The sequence below is a fragment of the Amphibalanus amphitrite genome, unplaced genomic scaffold (assembly GCF_019059575.1).
Source record: "Amphibalanus amphitrite isolate SeventyFive unplaced genomic scaffold, NRLGWU_Aamphi_draft 000384F_arrow, whole genome shotgun sequence".
NCBI classification, from domain to species: Eukaryota; Metazoa; Arthropoda; class Thecostraca; order Balanomorpha; family Balanidae; genus Amphibalanus; species Amphibalanus amphitrite.
In genome coordinates, this window is record NW_024881878.1 from 397,535 (window position 1) to 418,381 (window position 20,847).

General features: G+C 51.3%; 3 protein-coding genes across 5 annotated transcripts; all 3 read left to right on the forward strand.

The window, feature by feature from the left end:
* The first annotated feature begins 1,678 nt into the window (after nt 1-1,678).
* On the forward strand, nt 1,679-2,540 carry LOC122390144 (cuticle protein 19-like). The gene has a single exon (XM_043382823.1). The coding sequence runs from the start codon at nt 1,679-1,681 to the stop codon at nt 2,411-2,413; it is 735 nt and encodes a 244-aa protein (XP_043238758.1). The 3' UTR covers nt 2,414-2,540.
* Nucleotides 2,541-7,971: 5,431 nt separating this feature from the next.
* On the forward strand, nt 7,972-8,912 carry LOC122390145 (putative carbonic anhydrase 3). Its single transcript, XM_043382824.1, has one exon. It carries the CDS (start codon nt 7,972-7,974, stop codon nt 8,827-8,829), a length of 858 nt encoding a protein of 285 aa, XP_043238759.1. The 3' UTR covers nt 8,830-8,912.
* A 655-nt stretch (nt 8,913-9,567) lies between these two features.
* On the forward strand, nt 9,568-20,362 carry LOC122390146 (bifunctional glutamate/proline--tRNA ligase-like). 3 transcript variants are annotated; one of them, XM_043382826.1, is made up of 9 exons: nt 9,568-9,757; nt 11,505-14,645; nt 16,033-16,746; nt 16,957-17,166; nt 17,770-17,922; nt 18,163-18,361; nt 18,667-18,920; nt 19,278-19,756; nt 20,110-20,362. In XM_043382826.1, the coding sequence occupies exons 2-9, from the start codon at nt 11,523-11,525 to the stop codon at nt 20,264-20,266; spliced, it is 5,289 nt and encodes a 1,762-aa protein (XP_043238761.1). In that variant the 5' UTR covers nt 9,568-9,757; nt 11,505-11,522; the 3' UTR covers nt 20,267-20,362. The 3 variants fall into 3 exon arrangements, with proteins under 3 accessions (XP_043238761.1, XP_043238760.1, XP_043238762.1); XM_043382825.1 differs by lacking the exon at nt 9,568-9,757 and adding an exon at nt 9,765-9,821; XM_043382827.1 differs by lacking the exon at nt 9,568-9,757 and adding an exon at nt 9,814-9,872.
* Nucleotides 20,363-20,847: the final 485 nt, after the last annotated feature.

The window sequence follows — 20,847 nt, forward strand, 5'->3', positions numbered from 1 at the left end:
TATGTTTGCTGATGTGATTGGACAGTTTGGACGGACTATGAAATCATTAGGTACAGCCTGTCTTAAAAGTACCGCGCAAAGTGACGGTGGTTCCATCAAGCCTGACCGAGGAAGGGCCTGCTATAATTTGAAAGTCACCGAACCAATTGACCTGGGGAATGGACGGGGATGTCAATTGCTTCGGTGACTCAGGCCCTTCCTCGGTCAGGCTTGATGGATCCACCGTTACTTTGCGCGGTATTTTTAACCTTCGCCCCAGTGGGGGGGGGGGGCATATGTTACCACCCTGTAGCGTTTTTCGCGTGTGAGTAAAAAACCGCGGAGCGTAGCGCCGCGCCGCTTGGGTTAGCTTTTGGTACATCGATTTTGGACAATGTGTGAAATTTTTGACCCCAGGTCATGTCAGGTCAGGTCACCAGGTCAAGTTAACTGACCAAGCCTAAAAAAGTTTGCAATCATGTCCAGCCTGCAGTGTTTGTCAGAAAGGTTTAAAACTTGGTGGATTGCATGATGTTATAGGCGCCTACAATTTGTATATCTCGGATTTTTTTATATCCGTGACCTAAGGTCAGGTCAGTGGCGTGACATTACCATTATAAGTCAATGGAGAAAAATGAAAATGCCTCTAGATCCGTGTGTACGCATAGGAACAGTCCAAATATTTCAGAATCACAATGATTTGGACCACCCGTGACGATCAAGGTGTCGTTTTTGCTGATAGCCTCTAGAAAGGTCATCCGAGGTCATTTGAGGCTACAAACAGATTTTTGCCAATAACTCTCGATTGGAAAGAGATAGAACGCTGGGGATGGTCTCATTGTGTTTGTCTTGCCGAGACGCATCGACTGATATGCAACATGACCTTTTCCGGTCAGGTCATGACCTTGAACTGAGGTCAAATTTTCAAGTTGACCTTGCAAGGTCAAATTATAGTTCATTCGATGCGTCTCGGCGAGAGGAACACGATTCTGGCAATAGAAATGTCGTGGCTTTTTTTAGTCAAAAGTTATTGTCGAAAAACACTTTTCGTAAAAACAGCTATTTTTGGAGTTTTTGCCCTCTGGAGGCTAAACCGTTGACCTGAGGTCAATTTTGATGATGACCTTATCGAAAGAAGAGTTCAAGAGCTATCGATTGCTTTCCCATGCGTTTTTCTAGCTATCATAGTTTCTGAGATAAATGCATGTTTTCGGAAAAATATAATGACATTTGGCAAATTTTGACCTTTGATGACCTCCAGTGACCCCAATATTGCTCTAAGATGAAAAATGACAAAAAATACTTTCAAAAGTACGCATTGAGAGCTATCGACTGCTTTTTACCGCGTCTTTCTAGCCCTCTTAGTTTTTGAGTTAGAGGTCGGTGGTAACATATGCCCCCCCCCCCCCACTAGGGCGAAGTTGGCTGAGACCGCCACTGGGGCGCGGGTTAAGACAGCCTGTTGTACATGCAAACCTATATGGTGCAGTGAAGATAGAGGTCAACATAAAGGTTTATGTGCGTTTTACAAATTCATCTCAGTCTCATAAATACACAAACTCACGTATTTTCTAGCACAGGTTTATTTGCCTATAGGTCCACATTGCAGCTAGTTCAATCTGCACACAGCCACTTCTCATGTAGCGACAGTCTGTCCTGTATGTCCTCAACTCACTCCCCGTGTCCACTGTGTCCACAGATGACGATCACGGAAGGCCTGGTGCCACTACTGCTACTGCTCGTCTCCCCTCTGGTTGACGCCGAGTTCCCAGGAACAATTTTCCCCAGTGGAGCGGGCGGACAGTTCGGCGCCCGTCTCATACCGCGCAGCTTCAGCATGCATAACTCCTACCCAGCTGTGCCCTACGGGGCTCGGTTTGGCCGGCTGGTAGGAACATACGGAGCAGGTGGAGCCTATAATGTCAACGGAGGCTTTAACATCAACGGAGGTTACAACAGCAACGGAGGTTACAACGTCGGAGGAGGATATAACAACATCGGCGGCGGCTACAGCGCCGGCAGCGGCTTCGGCAACTACCTGGGGTCGGGCGGAACAGTGGCCAGCAGCGAATACTCGGTTAACACAGCCAACAGCGCTCTACGGGCCAAAAACGTGCACGCCTCGGCGCCGACCGGCAACTACGAGAACAACCACCTGAGTGACGACTACGGGTCCGACGACTCGAACTTCCAGTACCGGTATATGGTATCTGACCCGCTGACCGGTGACGCCAAGTCGCAGCACGAGACTCGCCGCGGCGACGCGGTCACGGGCGAGTATCGGGTGCTCGAGGCCAACGGTCTGATGCGCGTCGTCTCGTACACGGCCGACGACGCGCACGGGTTCGTGGCGCACGTGCGCTGGGAGCCGGCTGAGCGGCCGCACGGCCCGGCCGTGTCGCACCAGGAGGTGTCGCAGCAGCACTCCCACTGAAGGACGGCAGGGCCGGGTCTCGGACAGCGGACAGCGGCGGCGGCCGGGCTCATCCCACCCCAGGGAATCGCAGACTCGGTGCGAATAAAACTAATAGTTGATAGTTTGCAATCAGCAAGTATCTGTTATATTCTCGGAAATATTCAATTATAATGTGGACTGAATAAAAGACACATTGCCAATAGTGAAAAGTTGTGTTATACCAGTGCATGAAGATAAAACAAAGCGCAGTACGCCAAAGACGTGCACCTTGTGGTCATGGCCGTTATGACGGGGATGCTACCCGATCGTTGGTGAAGCTTATTAGCACCACTTGCTTATCATTATGCAGATACGGTGATCCGCTTCACATAAGTCAAACATTTGTTTTTCTTACATGCATACAAATAGCAGCGTCTTTCTGTTGCGACCAGCAACGTTGTGATGCTACCGTATCGCTACCGACTCCGCTCCATTGTGCTCCATGTAAACTACGCCTGTCGATAAATTGTAGGTATTAATTTTTATCAGTATTATTATTTTTACGGCAACCACCAATCATTATGTCGTCTAAAAACACTTCACTTGACCTATGCAATCCGTCTTTCGTCGATCGTCAAAGATGGAACGACTTTGCGATGTCAGCACTACAGGCCTTTAACCCGCTCCCCAGTGCAGTGGCGGTCTCAGCCAACTTTGCCCTAGTGGGGGGGGGGGGGGGGGGCATATGTTACCACCCACCTCTAACCCAAAAACTAAGAGGGCTAGAAAGACGCGGTAAAAAGCAGTCGATAGCTCTCAATGCGTACGTTTGAAAGTATTTCAGTCATTTTTCATCTTAGAGCAATATTGGGGTCACCAGAGGTCATCAAAGGTCAAAATTTGCCAATTGTCATTATATTTTTCAGAAAACATGCCGTTATCTCAGGAACTATGGTAGCTAGAAAAACGCATGGAAAGCCAATCGATAGCTTTTGAACTCTTCTTTTGATAAGGTCATTATCAAAATTGACCTCAGGTCAACGATTAAGCCTCCAGAGGGCAAAAACTCCAAAAATAGCTGTTTTTACGAAAAGTGTTTTTCGACAATAACTTTCGACTACAAAAAGCCACGGCATTTCTATTGCCAGAATCGTGTTCCTCTTGCCGAGACGCGTCGAATGAACTAAAATTTGACTTTAAAATGTCAACTTGAAAATTTGACCTCAGGTCAAGGTCATGCCCTGACCGGAAAAGGTCATGTTGCATATCAGTCGATGCGTCTCAACAAGACAAACACAATGAGACCATCCCCAGCGTTCTATCTCTTTCCAATCGCGAGTTATTGGCAAAAATCTGTTTGTAGCCTCAAATGACCTCGGATGACCTCTCTAGAGGCTATCAGCAAAAATGACACCTTGGTCATCACGGGTGGTCCAAATCATTGTGTTTCTGAAATATTTGGACTGTTCCTATGCGTACACAAGGATCTAGAGGCATTTTCATTTTTCTCCATTGACTTGTAATGGAAAGGTCAAGCCACTGACCTGACCTTAGGTCACGGATATAAAAAATCCGAGATATACAAATTGTAGGCGCCCATAACAGTATGCAATCCACCAAGTTTGAAACCTTTCTGACAAACACTGCAGGTTGGCCATGATTGCAAACTTTTTTAGGCTTGGTCAGTTAACTTGACCTGGTGACCTGACCTGACATGACCTGGGGTCAAAAATTTCACACATTGTCCAAAATTGATGTACCAAAAGCTACCCCAAGCGGCGCGGAGATACGCGCCGCGGTTTTTTATTCACACGCAAAAAACGCGACAGGGTGGTATCATATGCCCCCCCCCCCCCCCCACTGGGGCGAAGGTTAATGCAGGCATGCAAGTGTTGTGGTATGCTTCTCGATAAATAATCATTGCTCGTAATAAATCAGGTGCTACACACGATTCCAGGCACGCTGATCGAAGCCAAGTAACTCGAGACAGAAAAAGGAAACAAATTGTTAGCTTTACACTGCTAGTTAAGTAGGTGCATGCACGATAAATATCAAAGCATGAGATTTAAGGCAGCAAAAGAATACAGGCAATATCGGCATGTATCCAGAAATTATGCCATGTGTATTGTGTATTGTGTAATATTAGCCGTTTTCATGACGACCATCTGGCACACATTTGGTGCAGATTAGGTGCAGATTTGGTCAAATTAGGTTCAGTGTGTCTCTTAGTAGCTATCAGCTAGGGCTGCACTAATTGCTTATATGCCGGCTTTGTCATATTATCAGAGAGCATCATCGATCAAAACACTGAAATAAATTCACAAAATGAAGAAGTTTGTTGTCAAAGAGATTAGGTGCAGATTTGGTCAAATTAGGTGCATTCGCCGGATAGCCCGTCGTGAAAACGGCTATTGCCGCCCTTAAAATCACATTGTACGCAACTTTCTGTCTCCGTTCCTTTCTGTCTTCTGCTCCTAAACTAATCGTAAGTTTAGGAACTTCAAGTCTCAATGAACGACAGTGGAACAGCGGTGCGCACTGCGCGTGGACAACACACTTTTACTTTATCATCGGCGTTATAAAGGCTAGCTTAAAAGGCCCCTTGATACGATTTTTTGCATTTATAACTGTATGACAAATGATTAGACGAAACGTTGCGACTATATGGCGTGGACAGGACCTTTTGGAATTATTTCCATACACCGATAAGTCAGGTTATTTAATCGTGGGTAGGTAACCGCGTTCTGCACGGGCACAAGCCGGTGGCTGCAGCGGCCCTTATCTGGGGAGGTAACGTTTAGGGCGTGGCGACCCTCGGTCTGCTGAGTTCCAGATAACCATTCCACCGCAAGGACAACTCGACTGCATAGGCCGCGGGACGGGGAGGGCACCGGGGCACAGTGCCCCCTTTGATTTTGGCATTTTAACATTAGCCCTATGGGCGTTGCATGGAAAGAATGGGACCAAAAGTCGGCAGTGCCTCCCCCCCCCCTTAATTGAAGGTGCTCCACCGCTACTGCTCGACTGTACTGCACGATGTGTTCCTCGGTTTTATTGTGCTAGGTATGCTTATAATTCATAAAAGTTTATTCAACGTTTCCCTCTAAAATCATTTTTAACGGCGTGCACTGTGTTGAATCACGGATTACAACTTCCTCCTATCCCGAGTAAATGTGAATAAAAAAAACATCTGCATGTCTCATTAAAAGCCGGTAACGATACTAAAAGTAAAAATATGCGGTTCACATACATCATTACTTTCAAGTATCAAACGAGAGTATTGCAATGTATAATGTACCGGGTGGCCCAGAAAAAACGTTCCCAACTTTAAATCATTATTCCTCAGAAAGTGATAAAGATACAACATTGAAACTTCGCATAGTCAATGCGGCACACATTTTCAGTAAATGGTGTGATTTTCATGGTGTTCGGTAAATTACTGTTTAAACAGTTCGTGTTTCAAGCATGCCATGTAAAAATTACTTTTTTGCTCCGATGTTTACTCAAAAATGTGAGTGAACGGGTCACTTTCACCCCACGGCACCGCGGCCTAGAGCCATGACTTCTACTGGCAGCTAGTCTCATTGATGGTTCGGGTCTCAGGATGACACATTCCCTCAGGCAACCACGATGGCTCTGTGCCAGCGGCATCGGAAGAAGTTTCCAGTTTTCTAACCATCTTGTGGCTCAAATGCTTTCCTGGCTGACATTCCTGGGAAAAGGTAACTTTTCAACCAAGTTTTTTTTTTGTCATCTGCTGGCAATGTTGTTTTTCATAAGCTATTCTGTGGTCTTCTGGCACGGGAACCAGTCTGCTTTAGTTTATTTTCCTTATCCGGTCGATTTACTGTTTGATCTACTGAACTGAAAGGAGGGTAATCAGCAGTAATCCATGCACCGTGCCACTCCTGCTCGAAACATGATTTGGTGTTGAAACGAATGGCATCCATGAGCACCATTTCGGCTCAGTATTTGAATACTTGGCACATAAGTGAGACAAAAATAATTAAAATAAGAACATACGTGTTGGTGTCATTCACGTGCTCTATTTTTTATTCTTTTTATAACATGGGACGTCTAACCCAATCATCACTATCGTTTGACATCGGCAAAAAAAGCAAAAACGTCTTGCTTAATTCAACTCAAGATTGCCAGCTTGTAAATGATGGTATAGTGTTGTAATTTGGCATACAAATGCGCAAAGAAATGACGCAAACTTGATGAAAATTTTGGCTCGTTATTTGCACTCAAATTTGATATATAGACCTCCAAAGTTCGGAACGTTTTTTCTGGGCCACCCGGTATAGTGCCCAATTGCTTCATGCGTCCTTGAGGTTCATACATACCTTTCCCACAATGTGTCAAAGTCCAATCACGACTGTCGATACTGTAGAAAGCTCACTGGCGTTTCCTCCTCCTGTGCATGCGGCCGGGCTCTCTCGTTGGGTGCACGGCCCAATAACTGACTGTTAAGGAGTTCTGTCCGTGGTTGCGGCTGCTGCGGAAGGGCCGGCGCTCAGCTGTAGTTTCCGCTCCGCACCGTTCGTTCGTGTCGTGACCGGGCGGTGCCGAATGCAGTGTGGGAATCACCGGGTCTCCCCGGCAGCGGAGCCACGGGAAACTGAGCAGTGCGCACGAGGGTCCACCAGTGCGCGTGCAATGCTCAATAGTCAGAATTAGGGCCTTGAGTCAGAAGAACAATTACCGTTTCAGCCACTGAAGCTTCTTAATGCATTTTCCAATTCAAACCGATTAATTTCATACACCTAGTCCTAATCCGGCACAAAACAGCGAATAAACATCGTTACTTTCTTATAAAGGGATTTCCATTTTCTCATTCTGCATGCGTATTGACCCTGCATCGTATTGGAAAACTTGCACTTTTACAAAAATGACCCGTAACGGTCCTGTCTGGTATAAAGTGACATGATACTAGATACATAAGTAAAGCATAAGCCCTATATAAGATAAGTTATTTAGAGTAGAATCATGGGTCGTTCAAAACGTCAAAATCACCTTTGCAATTTGCATCTCCTAAATGCTTATGCTATTGCAACGTATAACACCCGCATATCAACAATGCACTACTGAAACCCGGGTGACGAATGGTTAAAACTCTGACGAATGGTTATCTGTAAGAATCTTGGGTTAAAAACAATCTTACATTGGCTTAACTTTAAAAAGCAAAAGTCATGCCAGCCGAAAAAGTGCAGGCATACCTATCAATTTTGTCGTGAATTATAATGAACTTAATACGCTTATTGCAAATGACGCACTGTACCTCCTCACTATGCAAGCTGCGGTGTTTTTCATACATTTTCCATTGCGTGCTGTGAGGAGTGAAACTCACTAAGGATGATTTAGAAGCGATAGATCACGCACAGTGTTACCTATCATGGGCCAGATCTGGAGCCCGACCGAAATCCCACCGGACTGACGAGATCTGCTGGTAAGGCAGGCCTCACACGCAGTGACAGGTCACTGCCCAGCACGGGTCTCTCTCATACCCAGTCCATCGTGCCACTGACCGGGAGTCATCGTCCGGTGCGAGGGTCCCCCACCTGCAGCGCGCCGTCCATCGGAGGCTCACTCTGGCCATGGCGCACCTGCCGAGCGGTGGACTGCTCCTTCTGGTGGCTGTGGTCGCCTTACTGACCGGCGCCGCGCTCGGTGTCACCGAAGACCCCTGTCCAGAGACCACCGGCCTGCGCCAGTCACCCGTCGACCTGAACCTGTGCGCCGACACGCGTCAGCCGGCCCAGGAGCCGCTCAAGGTGTCCAACTTTGACCAGACGCCGGCGACGATGACGCTGACCAACACTGGTAAACAAGTGTTTGCTGACATCACGTGGGCGGTGGGCAGCCGGCAGCTGCCGCAGATCAGCGGCGGCCAGCTCCCGGGCGTGTTCGTGCCTCTCGGCTTCATCCTGCACTGGGGCGCCCACCTCACCTCGGGGTCTGAGCACAGCGTCAACGGCCGCTTCTTCCCAGCCGAGCTGTACCTGCTCTGCCGCAACATCCTCTACACCAGCAACGAAGAGGCTCACCAGAACATCGACGGTCTCGCCGGCATTACTGTCTTCTTCGAGCACCGCGACCTCAAGATCTTCCGACGGCGCGGCCTCGCCATGCTGGCTCCCGAGCTGGCGAGCATCCGAAACGCATCTTCCAGCGTGCGGGTGGCTGCGCCGCCGAGTCTCCGCAGTCTGCTACCCTGGAGCCTGCAGCGCTTCGTGACCTACCGCGGCTCGGCCACGGCGCTGCCGCCGTGCCCCGAGTCGGTGACCTGGGTGTCGCTGCTGACCCCGGTGCCGGTACTGGCCATCGAGCTGCAGCAGCTGCGCCAGCTGGAGGACGCCGAGGGAAGGCCTCTGGAGAGCAGCGTGCGCCGGCCGCAGTTCCCCCTGAACGGGCGCACCCTCTACACCAAGGGAGTGACGCCCATCTGCGTTTGAGCGTGACGCACATCCATACTCTGTGTCAGAGCGTGGCGCCAATATGTGTGTGAACGTGATAAGATAATAACACCGGAAAATAAATGTACAATTCTAAGATCCGAATTAGATTTAGGTACGAATAGATGTGATGGCTGAACAATTAGCCATCGATGAATACCTAATGCCACACAGGTCTCGGATGGCGGGAAGTTAAAGTTTTGGACCTGGGAGACTAAGGCAGTGCCAGTTAGGTAATGCCTACTCTCCCGGCCCAGACCCGCTGCATCCGAAAAACACTAAACACTTCCTATCGAGTCGAGTCCCACCAAACGATCGTCCCCCGGCTCGCTCACAAGCTGCAGAAAGGCGAGCCACTCCATTTTAGTCGCTTCCTTGTTCGGTATAGGCTCCTATAAATTTTGACCCCGACTGTACTTCCTTCTCCTTGAGGGAAGAATGGCCAGTGGCGGCCCCGTGGCCCGTTGTCTTGTAAGGTTGCTACGTGAGACACATTAGCAAAGCTCACAAATCCTCGCAATTCGTATAGGCCAAAGAGAAAATGAGTACCTTTATTGCAGGCTGCAGCCACTGAACTCTATGCACTTATGCAGCTCTTGTCTTCACTGTAGGTATATGTCTTGGCATTTGCATCTCTATGTTTGCATCTCTTCTCTGTGCTACCATATGCCAAGCATAAAGGAAACATGATGAAAATACTTTCCGTGATCAAATCAGCGATTTCCGATTCTGGCGTCAGAGGTGTTGATAACTGCATGATCGCATACCGTTGTGCAATTCGCAACATAAAACTTTGATGCTAGAGCTCGGAAAATTATCAACTTGGTACTCACTCTGCGAAGTGTCAGCCATACGAGAAGAGGTCCTGAGACTCCACCGCCAACTAAAGTGAAATTAGTAGCTCTAGTCTGCTGCTTATTTGGCGCAGGTAAGACGTGACAATCACCGGTGCTAACTAGCAGTGCATATGCACATGTTCTTTTTGAAGATAGGTGGGCTAAGTCAGGCACGCGAGTTTTTCATTGAAACTTTAAACGGTTGATGTATGTGTGGTTGATTTTATTTCACATGTTTGAGTGTTTTTGACCGGTAGCTAGCACTCATATGTCAATCAAATTAGTGATAGCATTGATAGGCAATATCCCAGGATGAGTAGGCCAGGACTGCACCATATGTTTTTGATTCACTTGTCACATATTGATATAATTATTGATCAATGTTCAGATTTAGTCTGGTTCACTTTTCAGACAAATTTGGCAAATTTTTACACTATTTGATATCCTGAATTCAGATATGATGCTTACATGTGTCACAAATACCAACACAAGAAAAAACTAATAAAACGACCTAACCTTAACTACTTACCTACAACCTAGGTACCAACCTACAATCTACAACCTAAAACCTGCAAACCTACAACCTAATGCATCCTACAACCTAAAAACCTACAACCTACAATTTCTGCTGTTGCATACCAACGCCTATTTGTATCAACGGAGACACAAGTGTAGATCAGACCATTTCTGAACAAATATCCAATTATGCATAAAATATTCTTTATTCATCATTATTTCGTTTTGCACCTTTGACATGGTGTTTGCAATTATTTGATAACAGCCATTGCCCATTGACTTCCTGCATTTTCACTACACATTTATATTTATAAGATGAAATTCTATGCGCATTTTTCTTGGATGCTTTTCACCTTATACAGAAAATGGGTGTATTTATGGCTTAAGCTACCACTCAATCTTACATTTACAGTTTTAGATCATGTCTAAATGAAAATTCAGATGTAGAAAGTCCATTTCGCAAAATCAGAATAACTTGTGCCACAGAAACGTCCCTAGGTAGTCTTTAATGCCTACCTTGTTGTTGTTTAAGCTGGGAACAGGTAGAAGGAAAAAGTAACTCAAATAAGAAACTGAAACCACAGCTGAGAGAAGTATCTTGTGCAGCATTTTTTTTTTTTGTATTTTGTCTTATTGAAAATGACCTATAAAAAATCACCTAGTACTGCAACATTGGCTTAGATTGGTCTTTGAAGGGAAAAGTAGTAAATTATTGTTCAGTAGTAGCCAATTGCTTGTGGGCAGTAAGCAGTCATACATTTTGCTGTGCAAAACAGCATGTTTTCATTGTCCCTATCTGCTCCAACAAGGCACTACCCACAGTCCATGCTTTCATGTTGACCAAATGTATACCAATGACAATAACTTGTTTTTTATATTTGGTTAGTGTAACTCATTATAGTTCCCAGTCATTTTCCACATTCAATTCAACAACACTTGATATGAAAGATACAGTTGTTTTGTTAATCATGAGTGAAAATTAACTTTAACATCATGAAGTGAGGAACACATCACTAGTTGTTGTCTATAACTTGTGCTGCTATCTACACACTTTTCAATCTTCTCATTGATCTTTGAAATTTTCAAAACTTTGAAATCTGATGATCACTGATTGATATGCATGCAAGGGTCATAGGGTGTCTGGGCTGGTTTCACATTGAATTGTGGTGATTTAATGGAATATTTTAGGTCTTACCCTTTACTGTTCACCAGGGCTGGGCTGGTGGCTGGCCTGTCACCATCGTTGCTGCCATATGTCCACTCTGGTGACCAGCCAATGCTGTGACACTGTCCGTCACAGCTGCTCCTCGGGCTCCGTTTCAGGTGTTGCCTGTCTCTGACATGGCCTCTCCATGTGTGCAGCTGAGTCGGCGACAGCCGCCATTCGGCGTGCTGCTGACCGCCCAGCATGTGGGCGCGCCCGTGCAGTGGGCGGACCAGACGGCTCTGCGGCTCTCGGCCGATCTCTGTCTGTCGTCGCCAGCCTCCGTGTGCCGCCAGCTGGCACGCCAGGCCGCCGACGCCGACCGGCTGTACGGCGTCTCGGCACTGGCGCGCACCACCGCCGACCACTGGCTGGGGTTCAGCGCGCGTGTCTCGGCAGCCGCCGGCCGGTCGCAGCTCGAGGCCTCGCTGGCTGAGTTCGATTCGGTGCTGTTGACGCTGTCGTTTCTGGTCGGCGAGTCGGCCAGTGTGGCTGACTATGCCGTGTGGGGCGCGCTGTACGGCAGCGGCCACTTCCAGGCGGCGCTGGTCGCTGGCACGGTGCCGAAAAATGTGCTACGCTGGTACCGGCTCATCGAAGAGCTGCCGGCGGTAAAGGCGGCTCTGGCCGCTCTGCCCGCCGAGCTGAAACCTCGAGCTGCCGCTGCACCCGCCGCCTCCGCCGCCGGCGCCACCAATGCGCGCAAGGAGGAGGGCAAGTTTGTCGACCTGCCGGGAGCTGAGATGGGCAAGGTAGTGGTGCGATTCCCGCCGGAAGCGAGCGGCTACCTGCACATTGGTCATGCCAAGGCGGCACTGCTTAATCAGTATTACCAGAAGGCGTTCAAAGGACAGCTCATCATGCGCTTCGACGACACCAATCCGCAGAAGGAGAAGGCCGACTTCGAGAAGGTGATCCTGGAGGACCTGAAGCTTCTGGACATCCACCCGGACCGCTTCACTCACTCGTCGGACCACTTCGACTTGATGCTGCAGATGTGTGAGCGGCTGCTGCGCGAGGGTCGCGCCTACGTGGACGACACCGAGCCGGAGCAAATGAAGGCCGAACGCGAACAGATGCAGGAGAGCGCTTGCCGTTCCAACTCGGTGGAGAAGAACCTGCAGATGTGGCAGGAGATGCTGGCCGGCTCCGAGGCCGGGCAGCGCTGCTGCGTGCGCGCCAAGATCGACATGAAGTCGCCCAACGGCTGCATGCGCGACCCGACCATCTACAGGTGTAAGCCAGAGCCGCACGTGCGCACCGGCACCAAGTACAAGACGTACCCGACGTACGACTTCTGCTGCCCGATCGTGGACAGCATAGAGGGCGTGACGCACGCGCTACGAACCACCGAGTACCACGACCGCGACGACCAGTACTTTTGGTTCATCGACGCGCTCGGCCTGCGCAAGCCGCACATCTACGAGTACAGCCGGCTGAACATGACCAACACGGTGCTGTCCAAGCGGCGGCTGACTTGGTTCGTGGATCAGGGCCTTGTGACCGGCTGGGACGACCCGCGTTTCCCCACCGTGCGAGGCATCCTGCGCCGTGGCATGACCGTCGAGGGACTGCGCCAGTTCATCGTGGCGCAGGGCTCGTCCCGTGCAGTGGTCTTCATGGAGTGGGACAAGATCTGGGCGTTCAACAAGAAGGTAATCGACCCGGTGGCACCGCGACTGACAGCCTTGCCGGCCGAGGGTGCCGTCACGGTTAACGTGAATGGCGCCGTCGTGGAGGCCACGCAGGCAGCACGTCACCCCAAGAACCCTGACGTCGGAACGAAGACGGTGTGGACCGGCCCGCAGCTGCTGATCGACGCTGCCGACGTGGACATGCTCGTGGAAGGTCAGAACGCCACCTTCATCAACTGGGGCAACCTGCGCATCGACAAGGTGAACCGCTCTGGCGGCACCGTCTCTGTGGAGGCCACCCCACAGCTGGACAACAAGGACTTCAAGAAGACGCCGAAGCTGACCTGGCTGGCCGCTACAGACAAGGCGCCACTCATCCCTGCCGTATGCGTGTACTACGAGCACATTATCTCCAAGCCGGTGTTGGGCAAGGACGAGGACTTCAAGCAGTACGTGGCGCAGGACACGCGCTCCGAGCTGGTGATGCTGGGAGACCCGGAGCTGGCCGGTGTGAAGCAGGGTGACATCATTCAGCTGCAGCGGCGCGGCTTCTTCATCTGTGACTCGCCCTACCGACCTGCCAGTGTGCACTCGGGTCGCGAAAGCCCCTGTGTGCTCATCTACATCCCTGACGGACACGACGCCAAACCCGCGACTGGAGGTAAGGCAGCTAAGACGACTGCCACCCCAGCTGCCGGCAAGGGTGCAGCAGCTCCCGCTAAGTCGTCTCCTTCTGCTGGCGGGGATGGCGCTGCCCTGAGTCAGAAGATCGCTGAACAAGGAGATAAGGTAAGGCAGCTGAAGTCTTCCAAGGCCGACAAGGCTACCATCGATGCTGCCGTGAAGGTATTGCTGTCTCTGAAGGCTGATTACAAGGCAGCCACCGGCCAGGACTGGAAGCCGGGCGCCGCTCCGGCTGCCAGCGGAAACAGTGCGGCTTCTGCAGCTGATCTCAACGCACAAATCACCGCGCAGGGAGACAAAGTGCGACAGCTGAAGTCTGCCAAGGCCGATAAGGCTGCAGTAGACGCCGAGGTGAACGCGCTGCTCGCCCTCAAAGCCGACTTTAAAAAGGCCACCGGTCAGGACTGGAAGCCGGGCATGACACTACCTGCTGCCGCTGCTGCTGCCCCTCCTTCTGGTGGAGGGGACGGGGCAGCCCTGAGTCAAAAAGTCGCCGAACAGGGGGACAAAGTCCGTCAGCTGAAGGCCGCCAAAGCTGACAAGGCCACCGTTGATGCTGCAGTCAAGGTTCTTCTATCTTTGAAAGCTGAGTACAAGGCAGCCACCGGCCAGGATTGGAAGCCAGGCGCCGCACCGGCTCCTGCCCCTGCCGCCACCCCCGCTGCTGCCAGTGGGGACGGTGCAGCCCTGAGTCAGAAGGTGGCCGAACAGGGGGACAAAGTCCGTCAGCTAAAGTCTTCCAAGGCCGACAAGGCTACCATCGATGCTGCAGTGAAGGTGCTGCTGGCTCTAAAGGCCGATTACAAGGCGGCTACCGGTCAGGACTGGAAACCAGGCGCGGCCCCCGCCCCCGCCGCCGCTGCCGCTCCCGCCGCTGCTAGTTCAGCCGACTCCAGTGCCGCCGGAGACCTGAACCAGCGCATCATCGACCAGGGCAACAAGGTTGGAACTCGACGAGCATGCCGCTTCGTTTTTGTTGCCTTTGTCAAGCATTGAACACCTTTTGTGTTGCGTCGCGTTTTTGCTTTTCAGAAGTAGAGGCTTGTTGGAAAGTTGGTGGGCGAAAGTTGGTAAAGTTGTAACGCTAAGCTTGTAATTGCGTCCGGCATGTGTTCCTGTTTCCTGTATCTCTGCTGATTGAGCTGCATGTTGTCTGCCGTCCTTGCTTTCTTGATAATATTCGAAGAGGTAAGTATAAGTGTGACTACCTGCACAGCCCTTCACCACTTAGGTTCCCATCATCACTGCACCTGTGTTGCTTTGGTATTATTCTAACGCATAAACTCATCATGCGCTTTAAGTTTTCCATCAGGCTTTGCAAATCTTCGTCTCTTTTCTCACCTCTGGATGCTTTTGCCGCATTTCCGCTTTAACAGGCTAACTGTTGGTAGATGTACTTGTGATGCGCATCACTCATATTCGAAATTCATCCCGGACTAACACAATGCAAAAGTTTATGCTTCATCAGTGGACTGTCTAATGTATGTACCTATTGATATCATTCAAAATAAGCTCAATTATCACTTTTGCCGGGCTGGAGCTCACGCTAAGCAAAGCTCAAAGGTGCGTCCTAAGCTACCAATGCGACGGGGAGCTTTTGCTTTGTCCGTGGTCGTATGGGCTAGACATAAACTCCGAGACTACGTTAGTTTTGGAGACCGCTTGCTTTCCCCGCTAGCGTCATACAGCCATTATTCCAAAGTTTCAATCACGATGTTTCGTGCAGGATATCAGAAAGGTCATTTGCATGTCCAGAAACAGCACATACTCGTAAATCACGTCGATCACGTCGATTATCTCCTAGCAACGAATCCACTTGCTTGTTATCAAATGCATGCCTGTCATTTATTTGATCTGTAGAGTAGCTGTGGCATGCTTTCTAATCATGGTGTTTATTAGATTGGTGAATGCTGGTGTGTTGCTGTTGATTGTTTTGAGATATTGTTCTGGTTGAATCACGTAGTGGACATAGGATAATCATGATTCATCAGACAACCACCTATTTGAATGAGCGGGTGTTAAGAGTCACTGACTCACAATTGCTGTGTTTAGTGTTCACGACTCATTTAACAATACTTTTGACTTCAAGACGTGCTTGAACGAAATTGGCGACTGCAACACCGCAATGAGCCGACCCATAACTGAATGTTTGATTACAAAGCTGACGGTGGATCCGTGACATTGAATGACATAAAATAGCAAGGACGAATCCTGACACATGGTAGAATCATGCGATTTTGTGAGGTTTGATAGTTTGTCTGAAAAACGACCCGCCGTGTCGTCTTGTGTCGGCAGCTGCTTTGACGGTTTTCGGTGGTGGCTGTTGCAGGTCCGTGAGCTGAAAGCTGCCAAGGCCGATAAGGTCTCAGTAGACGCCGAGGTAAAGACGCTCCTCAACCTCAAAGCCGACTTCAAGAAGGCCACCGGTAAGGATTGGAAGCCAGGCATGACACTACCTGCCGCCGCTGCCGCCCCTGCCCCCGCTGCCGCTGGCGGAGATGGGACAGCCTTGAGTCAAAAAGTCGCCGAACAGGGGGACAAAGTCCGTCAGCTGAAGTCTTCCAAAGCCGACAAGGCTACCATCGATGCTGCCGTGAAGGTACTGCTGGCTCTAAAGGCCGACTACAAGGCAGCTACCGGTCAGGACTGGAAGCCGGGCGCCGCCCCCGCCCCCGCCGCCGCTCCCGCCGCAGGCGCCGCTAAAGGCGCGGACCTGCAGGCGCAGATTGACGCACAGGGCTCCAAGGTCCGGGACCTGAAGGCGCGCAAGGCCGACAAGGCTGAGGTGGATGCCGCCGTGGCCTCGCTACTCGACCTGAAGAAGGCCTTCAAAGAGCTGACCGGCCAGGAACCGGCGGCCAGCGGCGGCGGAGGACGCACGCCCAAGAAGCCCGCCGCTGACAAGAAGCCAGCTGAAAAGAAGCCTGCCGAGAAGAAGTCTGCTGAAAAGCCGGCTGCTGGCGATGACGGGGGTCCGAAGAAGCAGACGCGTCTCTGCATTGAGGCGAAGAAGGAGGAGGCGCTATCAGACTGGTACTCCCAGGTAGGGGGCTGCCTCTAAAGCTGCAGCTACTTATGAGTTACCTATCACCTACCTATCTTGGCTGATAGTTCATAGCACACAAATGCAATTTTTGTAATATTGTCTTCATTCATGAGCATGCAACTGAGCATATTTTGGGCAGATTTTCTGTGAACATGCAGTGTGTATCGCGACGGCTGATGTGGTTTTCGCCCGCCTCCCGCTCGCCAGGTGATCACCAAGTCGGAGATGATCGAGTATTACGACGTGAGTGGGTGCTATATCCTCCGTCCGTGGTCCTACTCCATCTGGGAGAACATCAAGGACTTCTTCGACGCCGAGATCAAGAAGCTGGGAGTGGAGAACTGCTACTTCCCCATCTTCGTCTCACACGCCGCCTTAGAGAAGGAGAAGACGCACATCGCCGACTTCGCTCCCGAGGTCAGTGACGTCGGGGGTTCGTGAAGTGGGGGGGGGGGGGGTCTAAGATGTAAGTTTGGGAGTCTGACCTTCATTTGTGACCCCACTGTCTTCCAGGCTGCATGCGGCGGCCGATTACCGCAGCCTTGAACGTGTCATCGTTCTGCGCTGTGAACACTGGCACTTCATGCCTCATGCTGCCTGCCGCCCCGTGCTTATCAGCTATAAATTGAACCCCAGAGACACGTACCCACGCAGATTTTGTTTTGTAATTGTTCAATAATATGATAACTTACATGTCCCTTACCGCTCTTTGAGCGGTATCCTTGCGGCCCTTGGCTCCATGCCCTGTGACGACGCCATCTGAACCGTGCTGTGACCGCTCTGTTACCGGTGCTGTGACCTTTGTTTGACCTGTGTTGTTCCGTTCGTTTGACCTGTCCTGTGACCTCTGACCGGTGCGGTGCTATCACCACTCTCTGACCTGTGCTGTGACCGCCTCTAACTTATGCTGTGTTTGTATATTATATGCTGTTATCTGCGTATGTGTATTCTCTGACTGGTGATGTGACCTTCCTTTGATCCGTCCCTTAACCACCCTCTGACGGTGACCTCTGCCGCCAGGTGGCCTGGGTGACCAAGTCTGGTGACTCGGAGCTGGCTGAGCCGATCGCCATTCGGCCCACCAGTGAGACGGTCATGTACCCGGCGTACGCGCGCTGGATCCAGTCGCACCGCGATCTGCCGCTCCGGCTGAACCAGTGGTGCAACGTGGTGGTGAGTGCGCACGCTCTCCTCCCTTCCCCTTTTTTGTGCCTGTCTCCACCTCTATTGCCCTCCCCCTCTTTAACTCCCTCCATCTCGCTCGCTCACTCAAACACTCTTACTCTCTTAATCTTTAGCTTCTCACTCACTCCTCTCTCCCCTTTCTTCCTTCTCTTTTCCCACCTATCCCTCTGTTTCTGTCTGTGACATTCAATCCATCCGCGACCTCTGACCTGACCTGTCCTTCCACAGCGCTGGGAGTTCAAGCACCCCCAGCCGTTCCTGCGCACCCGCGAGTTCCTGTGGCAGGAGGGTCACACGGTGTTCGCCAGCAAACCGGAGGCCGATGAAGAAGTGCTGGCCATCCTCGACCTGTATCGGCGTATCTACGAGGAGCTCCTGGCCATCCCGGTCATCCCCGGACGGAAAACCGAGAAAGAGAAATTCGCCGGTACGTGTGACGCATGTGACCACATATGAGTGTTGGTTCTCAGTTCCCACTATCCACGATATTGTTACCGCGAGAGTTCATGGCTATGTTTGTTGCAGTCGAGAATTAGTTCGTAATTATCCTAATGTAACTTGTATGTCGCCTCTGGTTGACCGAGCCCACGCGACTGCCTATGTAGTTTGCATATTTCTCGGGCCAGGTCTGCACCATCAGTCACTAACAACGTCACCGTTCATTACTGACGTCACCGGCTATCCATGATATCACCGTTAACCACTGACGTCATCACTCACCACTGTCGGCAGGCGGCGACTACACCACCACAGTAGAAGCATACGTGGGCGCCAGCGGCCGAGCCATCCAGGGCGCCACGTCTCACCACCTCGGGCAGAACTTCAGCAAGATGTTCGAAATTGTGTTCGAAGACCCTGAGACGCAGGAGAAGCAGTACGTCTGGCAGAACTCGTGGGGAGTCACCACACGCACCCTTGGTGTCATGGTGATGGTGCACGGCGATAACCAGGGCCTGGTGCTGCCGCCACGCGTCGCCGGCATACAGGTGAGGATGGCGGCGGTGATACCGCGTAGGACGGTGTCTAGGGAAAGGTAGTTACTTAGGGCACACTATTTTTTAACACCACAGGCGTTATGAGTCACGAGACTCATGCTACACCGTGTGGCCTATCGCTTTGTCCTGAATTCAGACAGCTTACAGCTAAGCTCAGATTCGGATAAATATGAACTGAACAACATAAAACATAATCAGAGTCACGAGTCCTGCCCATGTCTTACATTATAATACCAAACAAGCTTAACAATTTTTACTTTTGAAAAAAAAAATATGCTGGCTGGGTGTGCAATGTGCACACTCACAGCTGTGCCTGCAATGACGTTAGTTCCCCCACTCCGCCGCCAGGTGGTGATCGTGCCGTGCGGCATCACTGCCAGCATGAAGGACACCGACCGGGACGCATTGCTCGACTCGTGTCGGCGATACGAGTCCGAGCTGCGCGCCGCCGGCCTGCGCACGCGCGCCGATCTCCGGCTCAACGTGTCTCCCGGCTGGAAGTTTAACCACTGGGAGCTGCGCGGCGTGCCGCTGCGCCTGGAGCTGGGGCCGCGCGACCTGCGCCAGGACCAGTATGTGCTGGTGCGCCGCGACACCGGCGACAAGGCGACGTTCGCGCGCGCCGCCGCCGCCACCGACGTGCCTTGCCTCCTCGAGGAGATCCAGGCGAACATGTTCGCGCGCGCCAAGGCGCGTCAGGACGAGCACGTCGTAGTGTGTCACGACTTTGACGAGTTCTGTCGCCGCCTGGACAACAAGTGTCTGATTCAGGCGCCCTACTGCGGAGCTATTGCCTGCGAGGAACGCATCAAGAAGGAGTCGGCCAGGTGAGGAGTCCAGGGTGTCGCGGTCTTGGTTTCAGGACGTCTGTTGGTGTGGTATAGGTAGTGTAACGACTAAGAGGATAAGCATTAAGCAATGCCGTACAGGGAAATATTAAACAGGAGAGGGAAGATGATGAAAGAACTTGGGAACGATGCATGGTCGATCGAACGCTTTGTACTTGTCGCGTGACAGAGCATCGTTTCATTACATTTTTGGATCGGATATATAAGTGATAACCAACGTTAATTCGTTGTGCTAAAACAGTGTTCCTGCGTGCCATCTCGTGACTATTTCGTTCCCATCCGTCCCGACCCCGCTCCCCACCGGCGACTGACGCTCCCGTCTATATTGGCAGGGAGGAGGCGGCGGAGCCCGGCGCACCAGCCATGGGCGCCAAGGGTCTGTGCATTCCGTTCCAGCAGCCCGCTGAGCTGGCAGCCGACGCGCGCTGCATCTGTCCGAACTGCGACGAGAAGCCAAAGTTTTACACCCTGTTCGGCCGGAGTTACTGAGAGCCCGGCCGGCGGCGGGTCGGCTGTGTGACCTGGCGACGCTCGGTGGGGGTTTAGGTGACGGCCACCGGCGAACTGAATACAGCCTGACCCGCCTCTGGTGTGTCGTAATGGGGGAATGCTACAGCGTGTACGACCGTTCCCGTTAGAGAGGAACGGACGATCTGACGGCCTCTTCTCTACCCGTCGGGTGACTGGGAGCGGTACGCTGCTACCTGGGAATGGCTTCATATCGCCCCTCTGCTAAGATTGGCGGCAGCGCAGCTATACTTGAGTCAGATTGCCCTGGCGATTGAGGTGTCGTTAGCTTTCGCAGCTTCTGGTAAATTTACAATCGGTCCTAGAACCACATCTCCCAAGTAACGAAGTCGGCTAGTGCGTGAATATTAGATAAGTCACCTCTGCCCCTCAAACCTCCCCGCTGAACCCACCCATCCTCTACCTACATGCGCGATCGATCCCTCCGTGATGAGACGAAGCCCCCAGTCCCGAATACACCTCCCAAATTCACGGCGGTGCCGCCGAGTGCGCGAGGTCCAGCACTCGGCAGATGTCGTCCCTGCTTTGGGTGATACGAAAGC

Bases quoted from the DNA above. Each gene is read 5' to 3' on its own strand.
- LOC122390144 (XM_043382823.1), top strand. From the start codon at position 1,679: ATGACGATCACGGAAGGCCTGGTGCCACTACTGCTACTGCTCGTCTCC.
- LOC122390145 (XM_043382824.1), top strand. From the start codon at position 7,972: ATGGCGCACCTGCCGAGCGGTGGACTGCTCCTTCTGGTGGCTGTGGTC.
- LOC122390146 (XM_043382826.1), top strand. From the start codon at position 11,523: ATGGCCTCTCCATGTGTGCAGCTGAGTCGGCGACAGCCGCCATTCGGC. The intron at 16,747-16,956 runs GTAGGGGGCTGC...CCCGCTCGCCAG, and splicing joins TATCAGACTGGTACTCCCAG to GTGATCACCAAGTCGGAGAT. The intron at 18,921-19,277 runs GTGAGGATGGCG...CTCCGCCGCCAG, and splicing joins CACGCGTCGCCGGCATACAG to GTGGTGATCGTGCCGTGCGG.